The sequence below is a fragment of the Tachypleus tridentatus genome, chromosome 13 (assembly GCF_004210375.1).
Source record: "Tachypleus tridentatus isolate NWPU-2018 chromosome 13, ASM421037v1, whole genome shotgun sequence".
Taxonomy (NCBI): domain Eukaryota; kingdom Metazoa; phylum Arthropoda; class Merostomata; order Xiphosura; family Limulidae; genus Tachypleus; species Tachypleus tridentatus.
The window spans coordinates 128,875,806-128,899,962 of record NC_134837.1 but is presented as its reverse complement, the minus strand read 5'-3'; the positions used below and the strand labels follow the sequence as shown (position 1 = coordinate 128,899,962).

Genomic DNA, 24,157 nt, shown 5'->3' with positions numbered 1-24,157 from the left:
AGGTTGTGTGATAGTCGAGTACATGGAGGGGTGGCACTGTTGGTTGATCAACACGTGCCCACCCTGTCTTTGTCACTCAACACACCCTTGGAGGCTGTAGCCATCCGTGTTTCCTTGGGTCATACCATCACTGTTTGTTCTCTGTACCTGTCACCTGGAGAGACATATGATCAATCAGATCTTGATGCTCTCGTTGAACAATTGCCATCTCCATTTCTAATCCTAGGGGATTTTAATGGACATCATCCCCTCTGGGGAAGTGCTATTATTGATGGGAGGAGCCGATCTGTAGAGCGGATGCTCTCTGATCTCAATCTTTCTCTTTTCAGTACTGGTTCTTCCACTTACTTTCATGCACCTAGTCAGTCCTTTACCGCTATTGATCTCTCAGTTTGCTCCACTTCATTATTCTCCCATTTTACATGGAGGGTTGACAGTAATCCACTAGGCAGTGATCATTGTCCGATTCTTTTGAGAGAGACTGGCCGTGGTCGATGCCACCCTACCCGCGTGCCCCGGTGGAAGCTGGATCAGGCAGACTGGTCCACTTTCACTGCTCTCGCAGAACTTGATCCTTCCATCGTAAATCAGCCATCAATAGACGACTGTGTAGCAGCGGTAACTTACTGTATTACACATGCAGCTGCTCAGTGTATTCCTAAAACCTCAACACGTTTTCCACGATATCCTCGTCCGTGGTGGAATCCTGCTTGCCACTTAGCAGGGAAGGCTCAAAAGCGGGCCTGGAATACTTTTCGTAGATATCCCACACTTTCAAACCGGGTTGCTTTCCAACTAGCCCATGCACATGCTAGGTGGGTAAGACGTCAAAACCAGAAGGAATCTTGGATTAAGTTCACAACTAGCATACCTTCTACCACCAGTTTCAAGATCATATGGGACAGGATTCAAAAGGTTAATGGGCACTACAATTCTGTCCCCCTCTGGATCTTACTCTCTGATGGTCAGGAGGTGACTGATGTACGGAACATCGCTAACACTCTAGGTGAAAGCTTTTGCCGGGTATCTAGCACTTCAGCTTGTTCCTCCACCTTCCTGGCCATCAAGACTCGGGCAGAGCGATCACCTCTTTCCTTTCGAACTGACTGTTTCTTTGACTATAATTGTCCCTTTACCCTGGTGGAACTAAAAATGGCTTTTCATCGGTCTGCCAGTATGTCTGTTGGACCTGATGATATTCATTATGACATGCTGCACCATCTATCTCCTGCTTCTCTTGATGTCCTTCTGATTGTTTTCAACCGGATCTGGCAGGAGAATGTTTTTCCTGATGCCTGGCACCAGGCTATTATTTTACCTTTCTCTCAGCCAGGGAAAGATCACAAGATTCCTTCAAACTACCGTCCAATTGCTTTGACGAGCTGTCTCTGTAAGACATTAGAAAGGATGGTTAATGCTCGTCTTGTTTGGTTCCTTGAATCAAACAACCTCCTCTCGCCCACCCAGTGTGGGTTCCGTTGACAGCACTCCACCACAGACCACCTAATTCATCTTGAAACATCTATCAGAGAAGCCTTTCTCAACTGCCAACATCTTGTATCAATATTCTTTGACATAGAGAAGGCTTACGACACAACTTGGAGGTATGGCGTTTTGCGAGACCTCCATACATATGGGTTACGTGGCCATCTACCCATGTTTATTAAAAAATTTTTAATGGACAGGAGATACCAAGTTCCTGTGGGTTCGACACTTTCCCGTTCTCTTGTACAGGAACTTGGAGTCCCTCAAGGCTGTGTATTGAGTGTTACACTCTTCAGTATAAAGATAAATGCCATCGCTGAACAACTCCCTCTCACTGTTGTGAATGGGCTGTATGTCGACGACTTTCACATCTCATGTCAGTAGTCAAACATGAGATATATTGAGCGACAACTACAAACCGCCCTCAATTGTGTACGAAAGTGGACTCTGGCGAATGGCTTTAATTTCTCTCTCTCCAAAACTGTATGCATGCACTTTTGCCGTCGACGGGGTATTCACCCTGATCCTGAACTTCATATCAGTGAAGTTTTGCTGCCAGTGGTACCGGAGACCAAGTTCTTGGGGCTTATCTTTGATCGTAAACTGACCTTTATACCACAGTTAAAGCAGCTTCGGGTCAAATGCACAAGAGCACTGAATATCCTCCGTGTTCTCTCTTCTACCAGTTGGGGGGCAAATCGCTGTTCAATGTTAAAGGTATATCGTGCTCTTATTAGATCGAAACTCGATTATGGATCAATGGTCTATGGCTCTGCCAGACCCCGCCTTAAAGATGCTAGACCCCATTCATCACCAAGGACTTCGACTCTGCACTGGGGCTTTCCATACCTCTCCAGTTCAAAGTATATACATTGAATCTCATGAACCTTCTCTACACCTTCGCCGTTTGCAACTGTCTTTACAATATACTTCGAAACTTCATTCCTTACCAAAGCATCCCACCTGGAAATGTGTTTTCCTTCCTCGGTGGGCAGTACTTTTTCAGAACAGAGGATCTGTCATTGTTCCGTTTGGCCTTCGCATCCGGGCGCAATTGGATGAATTGGGTCTGTCCTTGGATAACATTGCAGATTCCACAGGTTGGCCCATCCCACCATGGCTTATTACAGCCCCCAAATGTGACCTTTCTTTCAGTCACCTAAAAAAGGCAGATACTCCAGATTGGAAGTACCGTCTTTTATTCAATGAATATCTTTCAAACAATCATTCAGTTCCCATTTATACAGATGGTTCCAAATCAGGTAATTCAGTGGGCTCTGCTATGGGTCAGTAGTTGCACGCAGAATCCCTTCTACAGCTTCTGTGTTCACTGCTAAACTGTATGCCATATCTCTTGCTCTGGATCATATTGCAGCTGAGCAGTACTCCAACTGCACTATTTATACTGATTCGCTTAGTTCTATACTTGCCTTGGAATCGCTACACGTTAGCTCACATCCTATTCTCACTGATATTCGAAATCGACTGGCCCATTTCTCATTAGCAGCTACTTCAATCCAGTTTTTCTGGATACCAGGCCATGTTGGTATTTATGGAACGAGCTTGCAGACATGGCAGCTAAATATGTCTGCTTCAGCACCATCACTCCTATGCCTATTCCGTACATGGACTATGGTGTTGTCTTCAAGGCTCGGCTCCGTGGCAGCTGGCAGTCCACTTGGAGTGAGCAACGTGACAACAAACTTTTTCAAATCAAACCCAAAATTGGACTTTGGCCATCTAACTTCTGTAAAGTTCAGAACGAGGAAGTTGTTCTCACTAGGCTACGCATTGGTCACAGTTTTTTAACTTATCATTTTCTTTTATCTGGAACTGATGCACCAATGTGTAGTTTGTGTAACACTCAAATCACTATCAGCCACGTTTTACTTTCTTGCCATCGTTACAATTCTCAAAGACGGCAATGTTTTAAACATAATTTTTCCCATGGTCAGTCTATAACATTGGACAGAGTTATTGGTGATGGTGACTCTGTCCACCTTGATAATGTTTTTAATTTTTTAATGGCCATTAATCTTTATAATCTCATTTAAGTGTTGCATATTTATTCATTACATCTTTTTAATTGTGGTTCCTTTTTTACAGTTTTAATCTCTCTCCTTCAATTTGACATTGGACAATGGCCAGAACATTAAATAACTCGACACCAGGACTGGAAAGGCCAACTTCAGGTGACTAACGCTACTGTTTGAACTACTCGTTAGTTGTCCTGGCGAGTTGTTATTATACTTTTGCTGCATATCATTTCACACTTTTACTACTTAACTTTGTAGTACTGGCCATATTGACTCATAACCCGGAACCAGGACTGGAAAGACCAACTTCAGGTGACTGACGGTGGTTTTATACTTACCTGTTAGTCTTCCTGGCGGGTTATGATCATTACCATTCTGCTACAGGTAGTTCTTTACAACTTTGTTGACTGGATGTCAACATTGGTTTTTACGCCATTTTCTGTTTTAATTGCCGTTTTGCTTTTATCTTCAATTACTTTGACAAATTTTGCTCCATTTTATCTTTTCATAAAATTGACTTTTATCTTTTACTGGACATTTGGCTACTCATTATTACAATTTTGCGGAGTGTCTTTTAAAACTTTTATTCTTTTACATTTTGATAATAGCTGCTATGACACATAACCCGGAACCAGGACTGGAAAGGCCAACTTCAGGTGATTGACGGTGGTTCTTGAATGTACCTGTTAGTCTTCCTGGGGGGTTATGATCATTACATTTTTGCTAGAGTAAATACCTTACAACTTCTTATACTCTGCCTTCTATCTTAACATTGTAGACTAGGTGTCAACATTGGTTTTATACTTTTTTGTTTTACCTTCATTTCCATTTATGTTTATTACTACATTTATTTTTTTTTACATTTTTACCGAATGTCTGGCGCAGATAGCCTCGCTGCTTTGTGCCATAAAACACTAAATCAATCAATCAGGTGACACCACCATGCATTGTTATACAAATTAAGGTATCAATCATTAAGCCAAGTTGACTTAATCTTCTGATTCAGCCTAAGTTGTTTATTCTTTTAACCTTATCACCCCTCGGTGTGGATTCCTGTACGTAGTGAGGGGACCTCACAGAGAAGGTTCTGTTCTTTCATTTACCTCCTCTGGGAACTAAATATCCATCCACGTATTTGCCGTGTGTAGTGACCCATGAAGGGGAGGATAGGATCCTGGTGGTTGAAGGGTTCAACCCTAACACATCACTTTGGCCCTGAATTCCTGTAGATAGGAAGCCTTGGAGTGCCCCCCTCCAAGTATCAATTGGCTGGCCCACTTAGGCTAGGGTCAATCAATACCAGAGTAGAATGTTCTCAGTAGATGTTGTGGACGTTGTATCTGATGCTGGTGTTTGAGTATAGTGCTCATGAAACCGTAGCATTACTGCAGTGTCCTTGTTTGGCACTGTAGTGTATCCCCTTGTAGAGCTTCATGGTGGGTGGGGTCAGTGGGAACCAAAATATTCTTTATTTACTATGGATACCCCAAATAAAAATTTAAATAAAATAGTGAAAAAGCAGTCTGTAGGTAAACGACCACGTCTTGAAGATTCTGAGCAGCAATCTTCAACATTTGTAACACCTGTAACTCATTTTATTGTACTACATTCTCTTTCAAACAAATCTTTAAGGCAAAATATCTTCCTTTTTTTTATTCAGAAGCAATTAGAAGGACTTGCTGACTCTCCTAAGTCAGTCAAAAAGCTTTGCTCTGATAACATATTGATGGAAACATTCACTCCTGAACACAGTGAACTTCTTTTGGAATTTATGGCCATTGGGGATATACCCATTGAAGTTACTCCATGTGCTACTTTAAATTTGTCACAAGGAATTATTGTTGAGAGGGATTTCAAGAACATCTCAGAATCAGAAATCCTCGCTGGTTTCTCTACCCAAGGCGTTTCTGTAGTGAAGCACATTTACACTCTCAAAGATGGAATTATGACGCCGATCAATGTCCTCATTCTGACATTTACATCACCACGTCCACCTGCCACCATCAAGGCAGATTATCTTAATAGTAAGGTATAGCCATATATTTTGAACCCTCTCAGATGTTTCCAATGTTAGCAGTTTGGTCACTCAAAGACATCATGTCGTGGTTCCTTGATGTGTACTTGTTATGATGGCAAGGACCACAATGCTTATGAATGTGAAACATGCCCTCATTGCATTATTTGTAATGGCTTTCACCCATCATACTTTCATTCTTGCCCTAATTGGTTGCAAGAAAGAGGTACAGTGTTTGAAAACGATTCAAAACGTTTCTTAACCTGAGGCTCAAAAGTTACTGTACACCAATTCACCTCGGATATATGCTGCTGCACTTCGTTCCACAACTACAGTGGGAGTGCAGGTGGGTCTCTCTGCTGTGTTTCTGAAAGAATTGTTCTCAATCCATGTGAAAAGTATTTTGACTTTCATTGTTAAGAAAGTTGATGAATCAACATCAACACCCATCTCTATATGTATCCTTACCATTCATTCCAGCAAGCCCACAGATCTACTTCCTTTAGTTCCAGGTATGGGCATTTCCTTGGGAACATCTTCTGTGGCCCTGTTGTGCAAAATGACCATTCATTCATTCTTCCATTCACTGGAATCTTCTTCCAACAACAGAGATCTTCCCAATCTACCCAGAGCAGGATCCATCGATGTCAACAGACCTCCCTCAAATCATGAAAATAAAGAAAAAAGACGTGGTCGAAAACAGAAGGGTTTTCCACCCAATTTGCCTATACCTAAATAAAAATGGCCATATTGATACAACGGAACTGTCAAGGTTTACGTTCTAATCTGGATGATATCAAAACGCTGATTGCTTCCTACCATCCTGTTTGTCTTTCTTTACAAGAAACATTTCTCAAAACTGCTGATACTGTCTCCATTCGGCAGTTTTCTCTGTACAGAAATGACAGGTTGTATGATGGGTGAGTGCATGGAGGGGTGACACTGTTGATTGATCATCATGTGCACACCCTGTCTTTGCCACTCGACACACCCTTGAAGGCCGTAGCCATCCATGTTTCCTTGGGTTGTAACATCACTGTATGTTGTCTCTACCTGTCTCCTGGAGAGCACTATGATCAATCAGACTTTGATGCTCTCATTGAACAGTTGCCGTCTTCCTTTTACATCCTGGGGGACTTTAATGGCCATAATCCCCTCTGGGGAAGTGCTGATATTGATAGCAGGGGTTGCTCCGTAGACTGTATGCTCTCTGATCACAACCTTTCTCTCTTCAGTACTGGATTTTATGCTTATTTTCATGCACTTAGTCTTTTACGTCTATTGATGTCTCAGTTTGCTCCCCTTCACTATTCTGCCATTTTTCGTGGAGAGTTGACAGTAACCTACAAGGCAGTGATCATTTTCCTGTCATTTTGAGAGAGGCTGGCCATGGTTGATGCCACCCAACTAGTGTGCCCTAGTGGAAACTTGATCAAGCCAACTGATCATCTTTCACTGTTCTCGCGAAACTTGATCCTGCCATCATATGTAAGCTGTTGATCGACAACTGCGTGGCAGCAATGGCTGACTGTCTTGTACAGGCAGCTGCTCAATGTATTCCTAAAACCTCAACAGAATGTCTGCATTCATAGTGGAATCCTGCCTGCCACATGGGTGAATGCCATCACTGAACAACTTCATTTTACTGTTCCAATTGGACTTTATGTCAACGAGTTTCACATCTTGTGTCAGTCGTTGAACATGAGGTTTATTGAGTGGTAGCTACAGACTGCCCTCAATTGTTTATTGAAGTGGACCACAGCAAACAGTTTTAACTTCTCTCTCTCTAAAACCATTTGCATTCACTTTCGCTGCAAACAAGGTATTCACCCCGATCCTGAACTCTATGTTGGTGAAGACTATAAGACAACCTTTTACTAAACATCAAGCAGCTCTGAGTCCAATGTACAAGTGCACTGATCATCCTCTGTATCCTCTCTTCCACCACTTGGGGAACAGATCGATGTTCTATGATAAAGTATATTGTGCTCTTGTTTGATCAAAACTAGACTATTGCTCTGCTTGGACCTCAGCCTTGAATATGCTGACCCCATTCATCATCAGGGACTTTGGCTCTGCACTGGGGCTTTCTGCACTTTCCCAGTCCAGAGCTTGCACACACAGTCTCATGAACCTCCTTCTACACCTCTGCTGTTTGCAACTGTCTTTACTGTATGCTTTGAAACTTCAATTCTTACCACAGCATCCCACATAATGATGTGTTTTCCTTCTTCAGTAGGCCATACTTTTTCAGAACAGACAATCTGCCATTGTTTTTTTTGGTCTTGTATCCAGGCACAGTTGGATGAATTGGGTCTGTCCTTGGATAACATTGCTGTATCCACTGGTTTGCCCATTCCACCATGATTTTTCTTTGAGTCATCTGAGAAAAGTAGATAATTCTGATTGGAAGTACAGTCTTTTATTTGCTGAACATCTTTTGAACCATCCCTCCATTGTCATTTATATGGATGGTTTAAAATCAAGTGACTATGTGGGCTCTGCCATGGTTCGTTATGGATTGCTGGTTGCACACATAATCCCCTCTGCAGTTCCTGTGTTCACTGTTGAACTGTGTGCCATTTCTCTTGCCCTGGATGACATAGAAGCTAAGCAGTATTCAAATTGTACTATTTATACTGACTCGCTTAGTTCTCTACTGGCCCTGGAATCACTTAACGTTAGTTCTCACTAATATTCCAAATCGACTGGCCTATTTCTCTTTAACATCTTATTCTGGACACCAGGCCAAATTGGTATGCACAGGAATGAGCTCACTGACACTGCAGCTAAATTTTTCTGCTCTGGCACTATCACTGTTGTGACTGTTCCATACATTGACTATGGTCCTGTATTCAGGGCTCGGCTTAGTGCCAGTTGGCAGTTGACTTGGAGTGAGAAACGTGAAAACTAGCTTTTCCAAATAAAACCCTCTATTGAACTTTGCTTCCATAAGTATTGGAAAGAGGAAGTTGTCCTTGACTAGACTACGCATTAGTCACAGTTTTTAACTCATCGTTTGTTGTTTTTTTTATCTGGGACTGATGCATCAATGTGTTGTCTGTGTGACACTCAGTCACAATAGCCCACATTTTACTGTCACGCCGTTGTTGAGAGTCATAACAACAGCACCATTTTAGACATGTTTTGTCCCAAGGTTCATCCCTGACATTGGACAGTTTCATTGGCTATGGTGACACTGTCCACCTTGCAAATGTTTTTAGTTTTTTAAAGGCCATTGGCTTTTTTAATGCTATTTAAGTTTTTAATTCATAAATTAGACTTTTTTTCTTTAATATGATTCCTTTTTACAAATGAAGTTAAATTTAGTCTGGTATGAAATTAGAAAATGGCCATGACATCAAATAATTCAAAACCAGGACTGGAAAGGCCAACTTCAGGTGACTAACACTGATGTTTGAACTTACTTGTTAGTCATCCTGGTGAGTTATAATAATTAAAATTATGCTACAGTAAGTCCGTTTTTTAATTCAAAAATTAAACTTTGTTTTAGCATGATTCCATTTTTCAAATTTTTATAATTTTACTTTACCTTTTGTTTTCTGTTGGTTGTTTGGTGCAGATAGCCTAGTTGCTTTGTTTCATAAAACTCCAAACAACCAACCTGACAGAAACTTTTATTAGTGTTTTCATGATCTTTGATCATTCTAATTGAAATGTACAAAATGTATTACAAGTATTAAGAATTTGAAATAAAAAAATTACCTTTTTCCTTCAAAATACTTTTTTCTTTTTAGAAAAAGTTTCTGATATCATAGTTAAAGAATGGATTTGGAGCAAACATAAACAGTACAATAGCCCTGACCTTGTACCAGCTGTCTCTTTGGGATGGGCAGTGCCAACTGTACAACGTCTGTGGTTTGGAGTGAGCCCTGACGAGAAGAAGCGTCGCATGAGGGCTTTCTTGACGTGCATGAGGAGCGATTCTTCTCTGATGTTAAACACAACATATGTGCCTCAGCACATGCTGATTATGTGTTGTGTTCTGAGGTATAATAATAGTTTATACTTTCTGAAAATAAACTGTTACTTGATAAATTTTATTAAGGATTTATTTACATAGAAAATTATAAAATAATAATAATTACTAAAACTTACTAATTCATGTGTCAAAATTAAAAACTGTTCTCTTTTTTTTTTGAGTATTGACTCTCTTTGTAGTCATTTAAACTGTTTGGATCTGGATTTCACTTTTTATAGATACATTATGTCTGATGAGCGTCCAATTTTGCGGAAGCAGGAGTTAGATGCTTTCCTTGCCCAAGGTGTTTCACCTCATCTCATGAATGCTCAGTTCACCCAGACTGTACAGGTAGCTATCTTGTCATATTATATTTATCTAGTATTAATAATCTTGCAAATTTTTTCCCCAATTATTTAAATTATTACAACTAATGAGCAATTATTCTATGTATTTGAAATGATATCTTCTGGCAACAGTAATAATACGCTTTTCAATATTTTTTAAAATTCTAATTTTAAAAATGGACTTGTGACTATTAAGATAGTTCATTTTGTTGTAAGATATCTATTGCTGTCTTGAAATCAGTTTTAAATGTCTTTTTTTAGCTGCCTGTTATTACAAACAGAGGTGTTGAACTTGCAGCAATATTCATGCAAGGTGTTGAATGTGCACTTTTTGCAAACGATGCCTGTGGTGCACCAGTCCCTTGGTTGATGTGTTGCCCTTGGCTGTTTTTTGATGGAAAATTGTTTCATCAAAAGCTTTTAAAAGCGTCTGGAGCCAAGAACCTTGTAGATATCTGCGATGGTCAGGTCAGTGGTCAAAATTAAAGATTGTCTTAAATTTGCATGAAACTTGGTGAACATTTTCTAAAAGGTACTGAGTCCTTCCATCATGAAACAATTCAAATAATTGATCAGAAAATTCAGTTTTTTTATATATCCAATCAGTTTTTTGGTAAGTCAGCAATAAGTTATGGACTTGAGTGCAAAACTTTGTCTTGGTGGACAGAGCACTGGTAACCCGTTGTTTAGCTATGCACTAAATCAAACAAATATCCAATAAGTATTAGCTTTCCTGATATGCTTCAATGTATTTCTTTTAATAACTTCAAAAGAAAACATATTTTGGTAAATGATGGCTTGAGCAGCAAAGATTTTATTTTTTCAGTGAAATTAAATTTTGTACAATAAACTTCATGTTTGTTTGGAAAAATTGCAATGTTAATTAATAAGAACCATAGATTTCCAGTTTTATTGAACTAAATGTACAGGTTCAGCTTTCTTTGAGAACAGTGAAAAATTTGATATCAGTAAAAAGTTAACCCTGGATTATTAGTACAGTTTACTTTGTATTTTTAATTTGTCATAACATATTTCAATTTAAGTATCTCATGTAACAAATTACTGGTGATTTGCTCCATTCTTAAAGAACTATAACTTTATAGAGAGAGTTTTCTTTGTAATTTAGAAAAGGTCTAACCTGTATATTCTCCTGTGGATTGTATAATAATAATAATAATAATTTTCTTTGTGTAACCTGTCAGTTGCAGTATAAAAAAAAGGCCAGACAACATAAATCTCTTAACAAGATTACAAGAACTTTTTCATATTAATTAATAACTGCTGACAAATCTTAGACCAAAGAAAACATTCTCTTCATAATACTCAGAAGTTAATGTGAAAAAGTAAGTCTACCTGAAAAGAGAAGTGTAAGATCAGTGTTTTTATTGTTATCTGTACAGTTACTTATTGCTATTAATAAATAAGGTAATTTAATGGTTGGTAAGTTTTTTGTATTACATGAAGTGTTTGAAAACATTTTTATTAAATCCACAAGTTACAGTTATAATCATGTGTATGTGTGTTTGTAACCAATGAAACTGATGTACAAACAGTTTAATGAATCTGAATTTTCACTTCTCAGGTGCTGTAAATTTTAATAAATAATATTTTAAAACAAACATATAGCTTTTATCACACTTTGCAATAATTATGCATTTCTTTAGCTTGATCAAGTATCTTCAGTTGAACGGATGCGAGCTGCCATATTAGAAGGCCTTAATCCACAGTTTTCTCGACCACCATTAATCCCAATGGGACATCCTGGATCAAATTTATCCAATTTCTCTCGTAGCTATCCTCCTATGCTGCCACCAGGTGTTAACATACCTGTATCTAACCGTGGAAGGGGTTCTCCACTCAGAACTTCTGCTGGTACTGTTAAAACTATTTCACCAGTTTTTTAAAGAAAAATATAGTTTAGAAATTAAATTGGAAATGATTTAGTTATCTAATTAAGAATTTATAAAACATTCACATGTGTAAACACAACAGGGAAATGTTTTAAACATTTTAATAAGCAAAGAAATCTTGATATTTAAAACTGATTGATTTAACTTGGTCAGTATATTATATTCTTATAATGGTGATTTTTTTTCATCTGAATATCCTGTAGTACAGCCAGTGTTTAATTTCTTTACTCATCTTGTTTCTGTGTATGATCATATTTCAAGTTGAGTTTTCTACCTAATAAAGAGGGTTATAACAAAATCAAATATTTTGCTAAAGTATGCAGTTTGAACCTCAGTAAGCAGTGTCAGCTAAAGAGAACTTGTTGATTATTTGTCTTGCTGATGGTTTTTATGCCTATATTTTGATATGTGGTTGTTAATGATCCAGCAGAAGTGATTGAGATCTTTTGGTGTCAACCCTTTGAGGTGGGTCATGCAAATACCAACATTAAATAAATAACATATTGTAGGAGAAATATTTGATTAAGATAAGTTCATTCATACATATCTTTTACAAAATCTTATCAGTTTGTGTGAGGATTTGTTAAGAAACCTCAGAGTCACACTGTGTATTGTTGCACTCAATCATCTCCCCAGACAGGATCTTGTATTTTACACAGATCTGCTGAGAAAGAGTTAAGTAAGAGCTTTTGCACAAATATATTTTTCTACTTTATCATATTAGGATGTTATCTGTTGAAAAACATACTATGCATTTTTAATGACCTAGGACTAGTTTAAATTTAAAGAGTAGAAGAGGTGTTAATTAAAGCTATAACTTGTGTTTTTCTGAAACATTCTTGAGTATTAAGATATATGGATTCCATGAGCTGATTAAATTATGGAGAGCATTACAGTGGAAATGTTTTAATTAAATCTGCATTTTTTCAGTACATAAGAGTAAGCCATCTTCACGTAATGTGTGATTTACAACAGTTACTGATTAAAAGTGTCACTGTTATTCTCAGCAGTACATGTTTTGAAATATAAGTATTTAACATGGATGGCAATATATTATTTACAAAAAAATGAAAATGAAAAATACAGTGTACTAACAGAAATTATGTCCTACGGGCAGCTGTATGGTCAGGATCTTGGTGAGCTGAATATTGCATTTCTTTGCCGTGAAATTGTTCCTCACTGCTAACTGCATCTTAGTGAGCAATTTGATGTCCTTTTGTACTTCAGGTGGGTTTGTTCCTGGCTTCTTTTCACTGGTGAGCAAGTCTATCTCTTTCTATCTGTAACTTGTAAACTGGAATTTCATTTTCTTTTTCTTTCTCAAAGTTTCAAACTTTCTCTTGGCATTGCTCTATACTCATACTTGAGTTTTAACTTACAATGACTGTGCTATTGCAAAATCCCTGCAAGTTTGTGTGCAGCAAACTCTGTGTGAAGGACTTGCAGTCCTTTAGGTCTCGGAACAATTCAGTTTATACGCTATGTTGTTCGGCATAGCCAGGTGGTTAAAGCACTCGACTCGTAATCTTAGGGTTGCGGGTTCGAATCCTTATCACTCCAAACATGCTTGCCCTTTCAGCCATGAGAGCATTATAATGTGACGGTCAGTCCCACTATTTATTGATGAAAGAGTAGCCCAAGAGTTGACAGTGGGCAGTGATGACTAGCTGCCTTCCCTCTAGACTTACACTGCTAAATTAGGGACAGCTAGCACAGATAGACCTCGTGTAACTTTGCACAAAATTCAAAAAACAAACATATGCTATGCTTGGATTCTTTAACAGAAAAAGTTACTTTTCTTCTGAAGTATCACATAGATTTTACACTAAGAAGACACTTTTAAATTCTGGACTGACCCTCTCATGACAGGTTAAGGGTCAAAGGGCATGTCCTCAAGTTTGTTAACTTGCATTCAGAATTTTATTGAACTACTATTTTAAAATCAAAAGTTTGAAATCAAATTGTATATTATAATTCAAACTTTAACATACGAGTTAGTTTCTTTATTTAGAGTAAATCTTAAAAGAATCCACCTAACTGTAGATTTTAGTGAGTTACATAGTATGTTGAATGCAGCACTGATTGAAATTAGATGTTTGTGATGTCAGAATACTAAGTATGTAGTTTTGTACAAAATAGAAACTCAAATTACCAGAACTGATAAGCTAGAATATAAAATAAGAACCTTGTATCATTTTATTCTGCTGAGATATGGCCCATGTACTGAATCAAACAGTGATCCCTTTTGCACCTTTTCCATTTTTAGAAATGGTCCCTTGTACACTCTTGCTACAATATGTGACACATGAATAAGCAATTGTCAGCTCAGAATGTCCCCTTGTGGTTTTCTTAGCATTTTTAATCTGTGAAAAGGTATCTATGATATCGTGTCTTTTGATCAGCTGTATAAATAAAACCTTGAAGAAATTTTGTTTAACTGCCACATGCAAAATTTTATATGGCTTAGCAATTTTAGCAGCAGGAGTTTAGGTTGTGTCTTTAGTTCTAAATAATAATAATCTAAATACATGTATAGATAATGTATAATAATTTAAATGTTACTGTATAATCCAAAATACTGGCCCTTTAAAACAGTTTCATGTTAGCTTGGTACAACTAGAAGTTCAGTATAATAAAAAATAATATATATATAAATATGTAACATTATTAGACTAAACATTTGTATTTTCATGTAATAATGTTTAGCTATTCTAGCATGAAAAAACTAATTTCTTAAATTTTTTATGATGGTTAAGAGGTCAGTCATTTGACAAAACCCCACATTGGGTATTGAAAATAACATAAAATATAAAGTTACTGAAAACAAACACTTGAAATTTATTTAGGAGGTTTTAAAGATTACACTAATAATACTTGAGATTTTTTAGTAAAAATAATCGTTTTTTTTTAATCATGGCATAAAAATCACTTTGCACTTGGATTAGTAACCAAACACTTAATATTTTCACAAATAAATCATTATTAACAGTATTTTGTTAAAAATTCTCATTTTTTGTGTACAAAAACTTGTAATCTTTGCTTTACATAATAAAGCAAATGTAATAACTCACATAATTATACCAAGCCTGTTGTAAAAGGGTTAAACTCGCTTTACCACAATTTATAAGATTTTAAAAAAAGTTTAATTTGTGATAATAAATGTACATAAATGAAGAGAAAAGAAGAATCATTTCCTCATTAAGGGAGTGATTTAACAAAAGAAATTACAAAATAAGGTCCTTTTTTTTAATGTAATAAAGGTTTACTTTGTAACATTTCATTTGGATGTGATATAAAGTTATTGTTGACTTATGTATTAAAAAATTGACACATGCACTAAATATATTTTTTGTATGAGACACCCAGTTGTAATGAAACTTTTTTTAGGATCTTCTACTGGTGATGTCAAAAAATTGACTTAACCTGCAAGAGGAGTTTTGTAGACAGGTGAAGAATAGCCTCATATTTAGATAGATAAATAATTATATTGACTGTAATCAGTAAAGACAGAGAAGTTCAGGAATATTTTATCATAAGAGGTTTCATTTTGTTATTGTTATAAATATTGTAAAAACATTTTCTATTTATTATATATGTAAAAACAGCTGGTATGGATAGAGAAAGCACTATGTAGAGGAGCAAATAATGTTTCAACCTTCTTCAGTCATCGTCAGGTTCACAAAGAAAGAAAGAGGTAACTGACCGATAGCTGATCACATGTCTGAAGGGGGTTGTGTAACTGAGTGTAGGAATGTAGAGGGCGTGCTTAGATGTTTAATTATATTTATTAATATAGGTGTAAAGATGTTCCTTTGTATTGGTTTATTTTGGGCTTGAGTTGTATAAGTAAGGCTTCTTTAATTTTGCATTTGTTTGTTTGTTTCTTTATTTAGTATTTGGGTGTTTTTATGGTTATGTTGTGTTTATTTGATTTCCAGTGTTCGAGAACTCGTGAAGGTGACTTTTTGTGTTCTTTGAATCTGGTTTCCATTTTTCTACTTGTTTCTCCAATACAGAAGTCGTGGCAGTTATCACATTGTATTTTATAAATAATGTTGGTGTGGTGTTTGTCAGTGTAGTTTTTACATTGTATAGACCTCAGTTTTGTGCTTGGTTTTTGAAGAAATTTGGTATTAACTGGAATGTCATATTTTGTTACTAGTTTTTGCCAAATGTTGGTTATTTTTCTGCTAATGTCAGGAATATATGGTATGCAGCAGTATATGGTTTTGTGATTTTTTGATTTGCGAGATACATTTACTTCTGTTGGTTGATTTTGCTTTCTGTCTAGGTGTGTGCGTATAATGTTTTCTACGGTTTGTGGAGGAAACATGTTGATGTTGATGAAGTATTGTTTTATTTTGTCTAATTTGTCGTTAATTTTATCTGGTGAGCATAGTTTTAAGGCTGTGTTTCTTAGTATGTTGAGTTTTTGTTTTGTTTCATGTACTGAGTCCCAAGGAATGTATAGTCCAGTATGGGTGATTTTTCAGTGGATTCCTGTTTTAAATTTTGTATCAGTTCTGATAATTTTGAGATTAAGAAAGGATATTTGACTGCTTTCTTCTTGTTTATATGTGAAGTTAATGATGGGATGGATATAGTTAATGTGACTGAAAAAATTAAGTCTGTTTTCTGTAGAAAATCCCACAATTTTTGTCGTCTACATAATCCAACGTCAGTTGTCACTATCGGTCAGTTACCTCTTTTTTTCTTTGTGAACCTGACAATAACTGAAGAAGGTTTAAACATTGTTTGCTCCTATACATAGTGCTTTCTCTATCCATACCAGCCATTTTTTACACATATAATTTTCACTACAAGTGGATTTTCTCATCGTTGCAGATTGTCTGTTTATATTGGTTTCTCATAAAATTTAAATGTTTTAAATTATGGAGTATTTGGGTTTTTTCAAATGTTCACAAACATAGGATAGTCCTTGAAGTGTTATTTTATCCAGTTGTCCAGTTGTCTTCCAGTTTCATGTAAATAAAATTCATGTTTGTCATATTTTATTCATATATTACTTCTTTGCATTGTTTTTGTTTGAGATAATTTCTTCTAATGATGTTTATTTTATTCTTGTGTGATTAATGTTGCTTGTTTTTTGTTTTTTTTATGAGGTATTTCCATATTTCTACAAGGTTGTTGTTGGTATGGTTTACTGTAAACAGAAGAAATGCTACAGAAGTCATAAAGATCAAGATAGAAACTTAACTTTGAACAAACTCCTCTTTGTCTTTACAACTCTACAATATATTTAATTATGTTTTCATTTTAAAAATTTTTGTGAGTAATTTTTTGCACTTTTATATTTTAAGATGTGCACCATGAAGAATATCTGTTACTCTCTGAATTATTTATTTTGTTAATCATACATTGCATTAAGATAGCCCACTCTCTTGGGATAAAATATCACAGTTTCAATTGCTTGAGGATATTCCACTGTAATCCTGTCCACAGTATCGAGTTTCAATTTCAAAATACTAAATATATTGCAGATACCACATTAAATAATCTTATTAAAGTTATCATATTCATAAATAAAGAAGTTAATTTCATTAAATATAAAAATACCTTTCTTTAACAGCTAGCCGTCGAATTATTTCTCATGGTGGACAACTTGAGGTTGGTGGAGTTGTTGTTGGAAGTTGGGGTCCAAACTATGGTCAACTTCCTCATTCTCGTAGTAGTTCTGTGCCTTCTCAAGTTAGTACCATGGCTGGAATTCGAAGGTAGAAAAGTTTATTTTTTAAAATATTATTTTACTCAATCCATTACTATAATTTGAATAATTTAAAAGTGGAAAATTGTTTATCACTATTTTGTTATTTGATACCATGGCTAAGATTCAGATGTAGAAAAAAATGATTTTTGCTAGTGTCAGGACTCTGGTACCATGATTGATACTTTAGATTTAGGATGTGCTGGTGGTTTAATCTGAATTTTTACAAAAAGATAAAAAGCTCTTAATTTAGCTGCAGAAAAATAAAATACTTAAGTAATATTCTTGAGTGAGAAAAGTTTAGTGGAACTCTTAGTTATTTTCTGTGAATCAGTTTGCAAGATACTTTTTAAAATGCATTGTTAATGGTTTAAATGTTATTATTATATATTTTTCTTTTCTTTAATTTGGCAGTTTCATTATTTAAGTTATGATTTGTTACTTTGTGTAGTTTTAGTTTTGTTTTGTTTTGTGACTTGTGTATAGGTATGGACCTTTAACAGCTCCTGTGGGGCGTGGCCTTTCATATCGCCGATTTCCCACAACTAAAATTCGTAATCCAGGTTTGGGTGTAAGTCTCATTTTATTTAGTAGAAATAAGGAAATTAAATGTATAATTTTGAAATGAATATTTATTTTATTATTTATAGTAGGTGCACAGTTTATGATTTCTTAAGTAAATACTAGTTTTTAAACAGCTGTAATTATTTGTAAAAGTAATTCAGTAACGTGTGAGTGTCATAAATGTTTGTTATAAATTATTGTTTGGGTGATTATGAACCAATTCAGAAGTGGGTAACTTTTGTTCTTTTCTTTCTTTCTTTTTTTGTACAATTCAAATTCCTTTGTTTTTAGTTTATCTCACCTTTGTGCAAATGAATACAATCTGTTAATTTGCTCAGACGTGGTGGGTATCATGGCACTAAATCAGATTTATGAGATAATTACTCACAGCTAATTCAAAGTGAGAATTTAGGTTTTACAGTGCTTTTTATACTCAAGTCCACTGGACTAATAATGGTTAGTTTTGTTTTGTTTTTTAAATTGGAGTAGTGATTCAGTATCACTCTATTCTTATTTCTTCAGACATGTATTGGGTCATGATGAAATATGGTTTCATATAGGAAATATAGAGACTTGTATTGAACGATGAAACATATTTGTTAGAAACTGATATTCATGGGTGTAATGCATCATAAAAGATTAACTGAGACACGTAACTATCTGATATTACACACATATATTAAAAGGGACAATATTATTTTATTTTAGTCACAATTTTCACATAGTGCATTTTGTGTTTCCAAGTTTCTTTTTCAAAATACTTTTGAAGTAATTGTGGTTTAATATTTTGAAACATAATTCTATAGTTACTTTATAAACATCTTATGTTTGTGTATGCATATCATAGTTATATAAGAAGTGAGAAACTGTTAGGTTTTCAGCAAAAAGAAACAAAAGAACAAGAGAATAGGAAAGGAAAAATTATCTGATTCTGAAACCCCAGATGTTTCACCCATCAAACTCCCTCTAGGACGTGGCTGTACCTTAGAAACAGACAGGTTAGTATTGTGACTTGTTTCAGTTTTGCAGTAGTTTTTTTTAATATAGGTATTTTAACTTTTTTTAAAGCACCAATTTCAAAATGTTCATGAATGCCAAAAGAAAGAAATTGTGTTTAAATTTCTTCCAGTCAAGTAATTCAAGTCAGCCAACTGATTCCCCCAGGTGGTGATGATGCAACAGATGGCCCCCTAGTAGAAGTCCAAGAAAAGAGTGGCATGTATGAGAAAACTAATGAAATTATGAACAAGAAGTCTGATACATCTAGTCCCTATGGGCAGCTGAATAATGGTCCTTATCAGCCCCCTGTTGATCTTGAAATCCAGGGAGAGAGGGATCATTGTCCCTAGTATAATGATCTCAGTTGTGGGTGAAGTCATATTTCTGTACAAGATCATGAGAACTGTGGTGTGTGACTTCACCTACAAGAAATGGGGTGAGAGAGAGTAAAACTATTCAGTATTGTAGACTGCTTTTTGAAACACAAACCCATTTTTAGGCTGTATTCCCTTGACTTGAATCTCACTGATGTAATGTCATGGGAATAGCTTAAGTTGTTGTTTGTTATGGGTGTCTGTTTTAAAAAGCACTCATTTTTTATTTTTTTTTTTTTTTTACAAGTTTAAAGGAGAGGTTATTTTTCTATTGTTTGTTATTTTGTTACAGCTGATTTGACCTCATCAGCTGTTGTTGATATATCAATTTTTTGAGGCTGGAATTGGTAGTGAGTATTCTCACTAGGGGGCTTTCTACAACCCCGTATTAAGGACGACTGATTGTTTGGAAAGTGCAGGGAATGCCTGAAAACACAAGAGAAGGTAGTTATTAAGTTGAGGAAGAATTAATTCAAGCTTTAAGCTACAGCTAGATTTAAGGCAGGGCATTCCTAAGCCTCTTGATTGAAACATGCAGTCATTGTTGAGAACAAAACAGATTTCATGAAATGAAATCATAATGACAGCCTTTAAAAATTCAGGTTTAAAATAAATGAAGATTCACTACTTGCTGAACAAAGCAGTAATGCTACATGTTCATAGGTTAGTAGACAAATGTTTTTATATGGTTTAAAAATAACATCTGAGATATAAGCCACTTGCAGTAAATCAAGTCCTACGATGCGATTTTCTTTGTCTCCCAAATAAATGAATGACTGTACTAATTGTGCTTTTAAGCTCCAAAAAGCCATTTTAAGACGAAGTATAAAAATGTAACGAAACATGATGTACAACATTGAAGATTATTGTTGGCAGATGAAAAATTCACATACTTATTTTGCCATAAATATCTTCAGGATAAAACAAGTAAAATGAAGGATGGAACATTTGTAAAGTAAGCTGTTAAACTAAAGATTATACAAGGCACAGGATGCCAAGTCTTACTTGACCTAAATATTTTAATGTTTAACCATTTTTCATATCTGTTTGGCTTTTCTAGCAACTTCAGAAACTTTTCATTGTATGTATGTTTGTTATTTAAATTGGTTTAGGTATTAGTTTAAAACTCAAAATATTAGAGATGTGTATTCCCGATAATTATATCTATAAGAATGTAGTTTTTCTAAGGGGCCCACAGCAAAGTGAACTCCTATATTATTTTCAGATGTATTAATGTTTATTATACATTTTTGTGTTTATGGCTTTAAAGACTATTTATTTTTAACTGCAGTTCTTTAATAAGCATTATAAAGGAATAAAATGCATAAGGAGGCAAATATATAATTGAATAATTATGATCTTATGAAAAAATGTATTTTAGATGGTGTTACAAATGCTGTTCAACATTAATATGTGCACACCAAAAATACTTTTGAATAAAAATTACAGTTTCAGTGTTTTAAATTTAAGAGCATTTTTTTTTCTTTCTGTCATTTAATGTTTAATTCTGATATTTTAGAAATAGTTATTTTAGGAACTTGATTATAAATGTACAAGTGTTTAAAACATTGGGACTTGGTTGTTCTTTATTGGTCAGTTTATTTGTATGTGAGACATTACATGCTACTTGGTAACACTGAGTTTCCAGTAGCTTAAACATTTGACTGACATCTGTTATTTGGTAGCAAAATCTGTCATAAATTAAGGTTAAAACTCATCAGTAGCATTAACTTATATAAGAAAAATAGATAAATTTATACAGAAAAACAAAGTTGTTAAAATGTTAAACTGTTTCTTTAAATATGTATCAGGTTTATTGTACAAGCTACTAAAAGTGCAGAATCAAATGATATTTCTATTATTCTTTAATATTATTTTTACAGCTTGGAAGTGACTGTTTTTGAGTTGCCAATGCATTTATCCAAATATTTCGAATTTTTGTGATACTTTTAATTTATTTCACATATTGATTCATTACAGTCTGTTTGTTTTTATTGTATATGAAGAATAAACAGATATAATCTATATTGAAATATATTTGACTTTTTTCAGGAATGGCTGATTTAAAATAGTTACCTCCATTTTTCAGTAGAAATGGGTGTTCATAACGTTTATCTTTTACTTTATTTTTTGACTGAGATATTTTTCCATACAGAATTTTGAGCAGCTTAGGATAAAACAAAGCTAGTGTAAACAACAAGGATAAAAAAAAGTATTATTACATTAAAGAGATAATGAAAATTGACCAATAAAGAATGTTCCAAGAATCCAACTGTTTTGTTTTCCTGCTTTCTCATAGTAACTTCTCTCATTCTGGTTATATAAGACTGTTCTATATATATATGTCTGAAAATGCATCAAGTTTGTAGTGAAGCACTTCAAACGTGAAAAAACTAATGTTCTGTCAATGTGAAAACTTTGTTGGATGTATTTTTTGCATTTCAGATTTATTTTACAAAATATAGAGCTTGAAATATTGAGGTTTATATGTTTTCTTGGCAATATTAACCATATAAATATGTAATACTTTTAAGGTATGTGTGCTGATTTTAACAATTCGATGTTTTAGTTACCTTGTTTCTGGATATGTGGTTTTAACTTTTTTAAGTGGTTGCCCAGTAATAATAGGTTCTTATTTTTAGAAATGAATGAATTGCAAGGGAAAAATAAATTTTCATCTATTTGCAATCATATAATATTCAAATTAATGTTGTAAGTTTACAAAAATGCTATGTAACAGTAAAATGATAATGTGCATCATAATATAGGTTTCTAAGAAGATTTAATTGATGTTTAATGGATTTTTTCTATTTAAAATGTTATTTGTATCAATTTTACTAAAAAATTTCCAGTGTTTATTTTAGTGTTAGTTTGTAGTATTCAAAGGGTAACCAGCTTATGATATTCCTACATATGTGTACGTAATCAAAGAATTCACTAGAGAGTCAAAGATTTCTCAAAACATTGTGGTTACACCCCAGGAATGGAAAACTAAAATGGAAGGTTGCATACTACTTCTACCCATTTCTGTCTACTGGAAAAATTTTGTCAAGTTCAGGGTGGACCATTGAGTTAAAGAGCTTTCGTCTTACTAGGTTACGTGAGATTGTAGTTTGCATGCACATACAAACTGAAAAATATTATTAACCTTTAATTTCATATGTATTATTAGTAAAGTTTTAGTTAGGTTTTTTGATGTAGATAAAATTAACAAAGTTTCTGTCTTCTGATAACTTTGGATTTTTTTTATTTATAAGCTTAAGCATTTTTGTGGATTTAAAAATGTGTATTAAATATATACATATAAACTTTTCTCTTTTTGACTGGTTAGTTTGGATATGAAATATACAGTTTTTATGGCATTTCCATATGTGGTAGTAGCAGTTGGGTGGGTTTTTTTCAGAATAGAAAATGTACTTCTTAAACAAGATGTATGGTAATTATTTTTTAATGGAAGAATGTTTTCACATTGAAGCAATTTCACAGATGAAGTATCACCTTGACCACAGAATGGGTACAGGTCAAACTTGAAAATGTTAGAGATGTTGTTTGTTATCTGTAATATACCAAAAGATTTATTTACTTCAGTTAATTCTACTTAGCTTTCCCATTAATTCCTACTAGAAGTAACTTTTTTTCTACATTGTTTATGCAAAACAGTAGTATTCATTCAGGATTTGATGACCTGACTAGAAACAGTATCTGCAGGCTATAAGAAAATGACTTAGTTTTTCATATCTTCTTTCTGCATTAAGAATATTAATCATTCATCTTAAATAGTTGCAATTACAATAACAGACATTGTGCATGTGTTGAGGTAGATAAAAACCTGCTTGAAGAAACTGGAGTGGAAAAATTGTTTGCAGAAATGTATTTTTGAATGTTGTATTGCCAGTTGTCAATAAAAAATTTTGTGCAACAAAATGTAATCTGTTTATAAGTAAAAATGTTTTATCAGGAGTGTATCTCAAATGACCAAGTAGTAACTTATCTTTTGCTTTCAATTTACTCCAAATTGAAATATTTGAAACAAGTTTATGAATTTTTCCTAAATGTTTATTTTTACACTGTTAACAAGAATCTGTAGTGCCAAAATGATATAAAAGTAACATTTTCAAGTGTTGTATTCTACATAAAGAGGTGACAATCTCATGACACTTGTATTACTACTATTTCTTCAATATTTTCCCACATCCATTACTTTTCATTTGTTATAATAGAAATCTATCTGCCATGTTTTGATCAAGTGCTCCAAAACCTTTTGTTAAGTAGCACCATCCTCCTCCCAGCCAGCAACACCAAAGTTCAAATACTTTACTGACCATCCTTTCATATGCATCATTGATTTAAATTAAAGACTTGTGACCTTAATCCAGTTTAACTGAACTCCATTTATAACAACCATCTGCTTTCTTCCATGTAGCTAGTTTTCAGTGGAATAATCCAACCAATTACCAATACCTGCAGAGAACTTTTAAACAAGTTTTTATGTGTAACACCTTGTCAGATACTTTCTGAAAATCCAGTTACACTACACCTGCACCGTCATGTACACATGCGGTCACCTCTTCAAGGAAAATCAGTAGGGCAAAATCTTCCCATGCTTTGACTATTCAACAAAATTTGAAACTTTGATAATAGATGCTTTGAAAAGTCATTAAGTAGTCTTTCAAAAACTTTACATCATTCATCACTAAAACTAAAAGACCTATAACTGCTGG

General features: G+C 34.6%; 1 protein-coding gene across 4 annotated transcripts in view; it reads left to right on the top strand.

Annotated features, from left to right (window-relative positions):
- Window positions 1-23,360, top strand: part of LOC143237937 (constitutive coactivator of PPAR-gamma-like protein 1) — a 61,224-nt gene extending 37,864 nt beyond the window's left edge. For 2 of the 4 annotated variants that reach the window (XM_076477702.1, XM_076477703.1), the window contains exons 10-17: window positions 9,294-9,546; window positions 9,757-9,868; window positions 10,126-10,332; window positions 11,529-11,736; window positions 17,365-17,509; window positions 17,986-18,070; window positions 18,937-19,061; window positions 19,193-23,360. In XM_076477702.1, the coding sequence (XP_076333817.1) occupies window positions 9,294-9,546; window positions 9,757-9,868; window positions 10,126-10,332; window positions 11,529-11,736; window positions 17,365-17,509; window positions 17,986-18,070; window positions 18,937-19,061; window positions 19,193-19,412 (1,355 nt within the window). In that variant the 3' untranslated portion in view covers window positions 19,413-23,360. Of the gene's footprint in view, window positions 1-9,293; window positions 9,547-9,756; window positions 9,869-10,125; window positions 10,333-11,528; window positions 11,737-15,161; window positions 15,212-17,364; window positions 17,510-17,985; window positions 18,071-18,936; window positions 19,062-19,192 lie in introns of those variants that run through there. The other 2 variants (XR_013020343.1, XM_076477704.1) reach the window with 2 other exon arrangements.
- Window positions 23,361-24,157: the final 797 nt, after the last annotated feature.